General features: G+C 39.8%; 1 protein-coding gene across 2 annotated transcripts in view; it reads right to left on the bottom strand.

Moving 5' to 3' along the window:
• Nucleotides 1-1,658: 1,658 nt before the first annotated feature.
• Nucleotides 1,659-9,180, bottom strand: part of fign (fidgetin) — a 29,373-nt gene continuing 21,851 nt past the window's right edge. For both annotated transcript variants that reach the window (XM_014001499.1, XM_014001500.1), the window contains one exon: nucleotides 1,659-7,989. In XM_014001499.1, the coding sequence (XP_013856953.1) occupies nucleotides 5,774-7,989 (2,216 nt within the window). In that variant the 3' untranslated portion in view covers nucleotides 1,659-5,773. The remainder of the gene's footprint in view (nucleotides 7,990-9,180) is intronic.

Genomic DNA, 9,180 nt, shown 5'->3' with positions numbered 1-9,180 from the left:
ATGTGGTAAATTAGGTAAAACTTTAGTGGTAAAAACTTGTAGTCAAAATCAACTGAAACTTTATTAAAACAAAATAATAATAATAATAATTGAAGTGATTGAGCCAGTATCACTTTGAACTTAATGTGCTTTTCAAAGTTTCTGCTCACGTGTCGTTTGTGACAGTAGGTCCTTTCATATTATCACCCTCAATACTAAATGTCTGGTTTTAATAAAATCTGCAATACATAAAACAAATATGTCTGTCTGAATAAATCTGCAAATGTTTTGACAGTTAAATGTCATGATGGGTAAAAATCCTTTAAATGTAACCTGTGCTTATGTCTCAGGGGAACAAAAAGAAAAATAAAATATAGCAAAAGATCTTTTGTTGTCTGTAAGCTTACAACAATATGAGCACATTCTTTTATTTTACATACATCTCTGGTTAACAGCTGACCTCTTGAACTGGCCAAATGTGTGCTTTTCAATGTCAACAAGTTCATCCATTTAATTCACCAGCTTCAAACCAGCATGGACTCTGTAGTTTGAAAGATTTTCTGCTAAGATAGATGCTGTGCATATTTGTTGTTGTAAATATGACAAAATTAGCAGGTTTTTTTGGTACTTTAAAATTGGTAAACTGTTCACTAATCCTGACAGATTGAAACTGAAAAACACTGATTTCATGATAGCTATATGCGTTAAAAATAGTTTATTACCTTACAAATCCAACTGATAATGTAAAAAAAAAAAGTTCAAAGTTCACATCATGGCAGTAAAAGCACTAAAATTTTCAAATTCTTTAAAAGCATGGTCATCGTATTAAACTGAATATATATTTCACTTTGCTCTTAAAGAGACAATTTAGAATGATTCAAAAGAGAGTATGTAAAAAAGTTATGATTGAGTAACCTACATGTTGCAAATTGTASAACAACTTCTGACCGGATTCACAAACTAACCACTACTGAAAGGGCTAAAACCAACATGGCCCTAAACCTACTACATCKCACACATTTCAAGGCCAATCATGTGGAAACTGTTTTATAAATCTTTACACTGCTGGCACTTTCTAATTACACCGCTTTTCATATAAAACTGTATGGATACTTGTGCAAGTGCAAATAGAGGCAGCAGCACTCACAACACCTCTAGTGCAACTGGAAGTGGAGTAAGGGTACTTCCTATAGGAATAATCAGGTTGTGTACAAATGACAGCAATGCGAAGGTCAATAAAATAGTTTTTGCATAAACAGCTGTGACATTTTTGAGACTATAGCAATCCACTTTGGTCTTGACCCACCTCAGACCAACTGTTAACTCATCAATCCCATCAGATTTAAGGTGTTTCCCAAAAGTGGCATTGTTAAAATAGTTATCTGCAACAGATAAGATGTTATTTGTTCTTATGTTGTCAACAGAACAGCTCAAAGCAAGCAGTTTGTTCTTAATTTAATACTTTTCTAACTTATTTTCTGAAATAATTGTATCTATTTGTGTTTACCTTTGACTTTTTTAAGCCGATCAATGCTTTTTTTAATGTTTGTTTTATTTTAAGATCTTTGATAGCATTTGTCCTACTGAAATATTCCAGGTTTGAGCAATTTACAACGTAAAGCATAATACTTGTATGYAAATATGATGCCAGGTGATAGTTGAGTATTAAAACAATGCAGTAAAAGGTATGTAGAATTTGTATTTAAAGGCCCCACCTCCACTGATATAAAACATTAATAGGCACTCATAATCAACCCAACTGCTTCTTTACATACAACGTACAAGTCAACACATTACTGAAGCTTGTGCAGTTTTAATGAAATTGCAGCAATAACTCTTTAAAAAAGACAATGAAATTAAACCAGGTGACAGAGAGCAATATACTTTACAAAATAAAAACACGACAACTGTTAAAACATGCTGAATAGTCAAAAAGGAAAAAAAAAGTTTCAGGAAAGAGGTCTTCTAAAAAAAACAAGTCAGTTTGTGCCTTAGACTTTTTTTTGTAAATGCCACAACAGAGCTGTACTTCATTGGCATGTTTCTGTGCCAGGGAGCTTTGCTTTCTTCATGGCTCTCATGAAATAGTACATTCAATGCTTTTAGTTGCCAATTAAACTCTCAGACTAGCTCTTCTGTCAGAGGAAATGTTGAAATGTATGAACATTTACAAATTAATGGCAACAAAAAGGCTGTAAGATCACAGTAAAAGTAAAAAAAAAATGAAAACATAAAACCCGACAAACTCTGGCAATTTTGTGCACAGACTGTGAGTCTTCAAGACTACTTCCTAAAAAGAAATGTCATTTGTTTTATGAATTTTATAAAGAGGTCAATCCAATTATTTTGTAAACCTTAAATGGAAATACTCTTAAGGTAGAAAACGTGTACACTGTATCACTGTGAAGCCTGTACCATGTTCATTTGGCATTACAGATTTATGGGTTTAACATAGCATTAAGATCCAAGTGCTAGCTGATAAAGACCAAATTGTCCTAAGGCAAAGTCACAGAGTGTGATATCCAGTGGTGTTCTCTTTTAAGTGCATTATTTGATGAAAGAGCAGGGTTATCAAAACCTAAAGCTAATAATTTTTTTCACACAATAAAACATTGTTTGGTGTCTTTTTTTTCAAACTAGTAAAACAGGTGCTGACATTTTGATGCCTTTGTGAATTTGTCTTTCACAGATAAACAAACTGAGGTAGAAAGGAACTTAGACTGAAAATAATCCTTAGGTTTCATTAATGATAAAACAGCAGCAGGATGGAGCCAAAAGGCTCGGGGCAGCTGTCTTCGTCAACCTCAAGATGTTTGTCTGCACCTTTCAAAGTTATCTTTGCACTGTACCATGACAAACTGAATAGTTTTGTCTGAAAGCAGGAGGATTAAACAGCAGGATCATTGTATTTGATGTAAACGAAGGTCCTCTTTCAAACTTTGCTTGGTCTCTCTCTCCATGGGAAGTGCCTTCAGGCGTGACCAATCATGGAGGCTCCATCCCACCAAGTCTGTCATTGACAAACCAATCACGTGCTTGGTATGGGTTGCCCTAACTGCCCCTGCCCTACACCTGGCTTCCTTGCATGGTGAAGGCATTTCCCAAATGTGTGCTCGCACTGCAGGACTGTAGAGATCCAGATGTGATTACCACTGGCAACTTGCTGGGAGTGGTGGTAATGAGAAAAGCCCTGACAAAGATGCTTCGTTACCAGGCAGGGGAGACATTTTTAAGAGGGGTGGGTGGATATTATGCACAATTGTCTTGTCTATCATGCATTTCTGAGAAATCCTTGAATCTCCTGTGGTAGTCATTTGGAGCTTGCTGGTACAAAGCACCGCCTATTTTCACAAAGCTCCTTCTGCACATCTATCAAGCTTTAATACTATCCCTCAATGTCAGTCTTTTTTGGATTAAAAATTGTCTTAATTGGGGAAATGTATTTTTGAATGCCAAGGAGACTACCCTCTTYTTACAACACCTGAGGATGACACAGTTCATCAAAAATGGTTGGACCTTTCTMCTAGGAAAGATTGTAATGGGCAGGAAGCATTGTTGCAATTGATGCACTGACGTGGGACTGYCTGAAACAGTAAAATGTTCTTAAAGAGACAGAGGTCAATGCCAAGGTGTTTCGATATGGCTACATATATGTAAAGTTAAATTCATTTCTGATATATTCAGCATTTTTATAWCAACTGAATGTACCATAGTTACTTGATTGTGGTACAGAATTAAACTATGTGCCTATAATACATAATACCCCCTAAAAATGATTGAAGAACAGGACCTGCACCCCAAGGTTTTGTCATTTTCAAATCAATTATCTGGAATAATGGGAGTTTTTGGATCTGTCAAACACAATACCACAGAAGTGTCATGGTTTAGTCAGAAGAAACAATACAATAATGGTAGCATATATAAACCAGCAGTGGTGCACTTGCTTGGTGACACTGCACAAACTGGCCCACAGCCTGATAATGCTGAGAAGTGTGTGTCTGCTATCATTATGCGTGGTGCACATTCGCTGCATGCTGAACCACAGGGCAGATTTGCTCCCCAGGGGGAATCCACTCTATTGGGAGTGGACACTCAACCCCAAAGTAGTCCACCAGGTGTGGGAGGAATATAGTCAGGCATCTGTAAATCTTTTTGCATCACACAAAAATGAACAGTGCCCTTTGGTTATATYAACGAAAACCATTTTCAGAGTAGAAGGATTGGTGCATCCATGGATGGCCAGACTTTTAAATGTATTCTCACTTCTCAGCTCRTTGTGGATATTTTAGGTTGAGGTAGTGTTTATGCTTTAGAGCATGCAATCTGGGAGTTGGCTATGTCACCTATAGTGGGATATCTCCTGAGTGAGGTTTTACAGAGGTTACCAGGATAATGTGGTTCTCTGAAAACTGTGTAGTTCATCACACTGCCCTATTTGACTGGTCATATGGAAGAAATGCACATGAGAATGCCAGGTGTATGGCAGAGGCGTGTAGAGAAGGGGATGGCACTGCATGCCAAGCACCTGATTGGTCTGTCAGTGAAGGACTTGATAGTAGTGAAGCTTCCATGACTGGTCACATCTGAAGTTGCTCTCCATAGTGAGATACCTCACTCAGTTTACAGAAAGCCTGGGTTACCCTGGTAACTAAAAGTTTTCCATTTTCTAGCCAGAAGCAAAAAAAATAATAAATAAATAAATAAATAAAAAAGAACAATTAACAGAGGAATTTCTCAAGGCAGCAAATCAAACAATCAGCACAATGACTTTTTTGTTCAAAAGCAAATCTCAGATGAAGGTACACRTTTTGTTTTAAAGACGTTTAAAAGTAGGGAATCCAAAACATACTGATTTTAGGACTTGCAAATAAACCTTACCCTCATACATTCATAGTAAGAATCTTCTCATTTTGAGCTTTTTGAGGTATTATMAAGTCATTTGTGGGTTTTTTGAGAGATGCAATGTCAAATGTAAGCCAAATGTTTCCAGTTTCTGAGGTACTGTCATCATCACATTCCTGAGATTTCTAATTGAAAACAGAAAAAAAAGGCAAAACTTTACACTTAATTATTGATAATTAGTGTAACACAATTTGAACAGGAGTGACATTATTATGTATCACTTTGTTGTTTTGTCTTTAAATTGACCAAATGTATATTTGATTAAAAAATAAAAATCATTTTAGGCAAAGAAAAAGTGAGCAACTTTGTTTGGTTGTGATGGGATAATTTACATACACCTAAAACCTGTGAAAGGTAACAAAACTTTAGAAAAGTGATGTCAATTAATTTAGTTCAGCTCAAATTAACCACAACGGTTCACAGAGAGCACAAAACAGACACAGCAGAAAAAACACTGATCCAATAAAAAACAAAACATTTTTGTCACATTTTAAAGCTTTTTTTATATTAGCACATGTTACCAATGAAGATTGTGTGGCAAAAATAAAAATAAAAATAAAAATCAAACAGCACCATATCAGGCACTTGATAGCAACTAAATCTCCAAAACAGCAGAATATATATATTTATTTGTATATATATATTTATATACAAAAATGGGGGCATCCTTTGAAGTTACTTTATGAAAATGGGGCTTCAGATAAATAAAATGTGTTAAACTGATTTTTGACATTGTTAAGTTTGTGCGATGTCTTCTGTCTGAAGCCTATAAGGATATTCCCAATGCTCTACATAGTATGTGTGTGTATGTGCTTTTTTGTTTGTTGAACAACCAAACACTGATTTGTATTTAACAAAGGATTTTAGAGAAATTGTATTTGATGGATCCCTTTCATTGGCTACAACCAAACATTTTATTCCACTCAGTGTACACATCAAGCTCTTTTTGTGATAAGCTGGGCTGGAATTTGCAAAATACATTGTCAAAGTCTTGGTATGAGACCAGTCTCATCTGACTGGGGTGGATGCTAGAAAGGTCAGCTGCAGGAATGCCATGAAGAGAACCAACCAGAGCCTCTTGACACAGCTGGGCCACATCCAGCCCTGAAAACCCCTCTGTCCTCTGAACTAATAGTGAAATCTCTTTGTCACTAAGACAATAGTTGTGCTGGGAGAGCACCTGACTGATTATCTGATGGCGTGCAGTCCCGTCAGGCAAGGGGATGAGCAATCTCTTAGTAAAGTATCTTCGTAGCGTCTCTGGGATCTCTTCCGGCTTACTGGTGGAGCAGACCACGAGAACGTGGTCCTCAGCAGAGGACAGAATACTATCGAGCTGTATGAGGAGCTCAGCCTTGAGGTGATTCACTGGGCTCTCCTCAGAGAGCTGGGCGGACAGCAGCAGATCCACATCACTGACAAACACTACAGCTGGTTGGCGACATCGAGCTACGAGAAAAGAAGCTTGAATGATCTTGTCCCCTTCCCCAAGCCACTTAGTCACAAGTGCCGAACTGCTTAATCGCAAGAAGGCAGCCCCCAGCTGGCTGGCCATGCAGCGAGCCAGCAGTGTTCTACCAGTTCCCTGAGGTCCGAATAAAAGGAGGCTCCGAGGTAATGTGGCAAGTCCACTAAACATATCAGGCCTTAAAATGGGCCACAGTATCTCCTCTTTGATAGCTGCTTTGGCCATATCCAGACCTGCAATGTCACACCAGTCCACCGGAGAGCCCTGCTGAAGGATCTCTGAATTCACCATTTCCACCAGGCTGGAATCACTGTTCTTTAACTGTTCCTCTGCAGCGTGAGTGGACGAGGTAGCTGTAGCTAAATCAGCGCCTGGCAAGGAGTGGGAGAGGTGCTGTCTGTGTTCTTCAGTCTGCTCACTCATAATGGGAGACCCAAATTTACTGTAGGGCTCAGCAGTTCTTAGCTCCCCTGCAGAACTTTTGGTTGATCCGTAGGATGGGGGACTCAGTGCTCTGCCAGAGTGAACGTTAAATTTTCTTTGCTGATCAGACGACATTGACTGTTTGGTTGGCTTGAAGGCTAAAGAGGATGGTTCTGTGTTTCTTTCAAAGCCACTGCCCCTGTTTGAGTCTGAGACGCTGCTGTCTGCCACTCTGTACATCGGGCTGTGTGAGGAGTGCTGTTGGTTGTAGTTGAAATTACCATAGTTTGAGTCCACATCACCATGACCACTCATGTAGAAAGCTTTTCGTTTTAATGAGTTGGATGTACTGCCATTTAAAGGTGTAGGTGCAATCGGTGTGTGATTGTGGGACTGGTAGCTGTAGGGAGGTATTGGAGTAGGAGCTGCGATGCCAGACGGCAGATAAGCAGAAGGGGGCGGTGCTCCCCCAGAACTATAACCAGGACCCACTGCAGTCTGYGAAGCATACCCTGTAGGAGGATAACCGTAGTTGGGAATGTTTGGGGAACCACCATTATAGCTCGGCACTAAAGCAGGGGGAGGTGGCGGGGGTTGTAAAAGCCCCGCACTCTGCAGTGGTGAGGGGTGCGGAGAGGGGAGGGCTGGTGTGCTCTGACTGCTGTAGCTAGAATGCAGGTAGGAGCCGTTGTAACTGGCAGTGTATTCCTGAGAGGGGATGCCCGAGTGGAGAGTGGTGGCTGGGTGACTCCCACAGTTGCTGCTGGAGTAGCTTGGCTCAGACAAGCTGCTGGCCACCCCCGGGGAGCTTCCTATGCTAGCCGACGTGTCTGTAGGGGGGAGGGCAGCTGTCATTCCAGCTTTGCTCACAGATATAACATCTGGAGCACAGTTCATTGGGTAAATCCCCTCCTGCCAGGAGTCATTCTCTGACTTCCGTCCATTCATGAGTCCAGTGGTGCTATCGGAGTAGGAGCACAGCAGGGCTCTTTCATTTGGGCCTTCTAGGATCCCGGAGTACTTCTCTGCATATTTCTTGAGCAGATTGGATGCAGTCAGTGCAGAGATGTCATCGTTTGCCCACGCATACTGGTATGTTCGCTGTAAGTGCCCCCGGTAGGCCTCCACTTTGTGTGCTGGTGAACGGGTAGTGGATGAGATGTCAAAGTGTTGTTCTGCCCATTGTGTATGCTCAGGGGTCCACTGCATCTTTATACCTAGATATTATGCAAAAAAGAGAAAAATTTTAAAATTAGCGTGCAACTATTATTTATAAGCATTTAAAAGTAGTATCCTAGTATACATACAGTATATGTTTCATGACAACTAATAAGTAGGGGAAAAAAACACATATATTATCTGTTTGTCTACATGAATGGATGGCATTTCAAAMAGACAAAAACAGTTTGCTTTGTCTCTTTAAAAGAAATCACTAACGACATCTGCATGTGATGGTCAGTATGAGAAAATGGGACCCAACACCTGGTTACCATGCTGTAATTCACCCAATGCAGAGCAGAATGACACAGACATTGCAGGTCAGTCTATAATCCAACTCTCATCTGTGGCATTCTGAGACAGTTTCAAATCTGCTTGGAGGAGAGCAGCAAAGCAATCTTCCTTGGCAGCGCTCTGTTGCTTTCATCACACAAAGCCCTCGGCCCAGCATGAATTACATCCACATCGAGTCTGCCTACTGCTTCCTAGCCGACAGAGTGAAGGGGGGAAAAACATGCTTCACTTGTCTTTTCCTCCACAGCCTTGCTCTGCCTCTCTGTGAGGCCTTAAGGGCTTGAATGACAGAAATAATCAAGATAAATCCTAAAGTCAATCTGCAAACAAATTTTTTTTCCTCATAATCTTTTACGCTGGGATTATTAGAGATTGTACTGTACCAAATTAGAATGGAGGCTATTAAGGATTAGGGCTCAAAACAATCTGAGACAGAGTATCATCTTTCAAAAAATTAGTCTGAAAAATAGATACTCATATTTGTGAGATGACACATCTATTTATATGTTTGCTGCTTGAAAAAGAGTATACGCCTGGTTTTGTWTAGCTGAAACTGCACTGCCATACTTCATACTTCAGTAGGTTAAGTCRATATCAGAGGACTTGGATGGCAAGCAGCTACTGTCCAGAGGCAGATTACAAACGCAATGKTTGTCTGTGGATTCCCTTCTGACTCCCTCCCAGCCATTGCCAACTCGCCACACTAGACACCAGCAGCTAATTAGCAGGATGATGCTGCACTAATTGTGTTAATTTACAAGGTTTTAGTCAAAGAGATCTGTGCTATGCCTCACATGGTTGTCAAGCGTTCGAGCTAATGATTAAAAAAAGCTTGAGGAAAAAATGCCTAAGGAAAATTAAATAGCTGAAACTCACATTATATATATATATATATA

Source organism: Austrofundulus limnaeus, unplaced genomic scaffold (assembly GCF_001266775.1).
Source record: "Austrofundulus limnaeus strain Quisiro unplaced genomic scaffold, Austrofundulus_limnaeus-1.0 Scaffold9, whole genome shotgun sequence".
Classification (NCBI taxonomy): Eukaryota; Metazoa; Chordata; class Actinopteri; order Cyprinodontiformes; family Rivulidae; genus Austrofundulus; species Austrofundulus limnaeus.
This window is presented reverse-complemented; position numbering and strand designations above follow the sequence as displayed.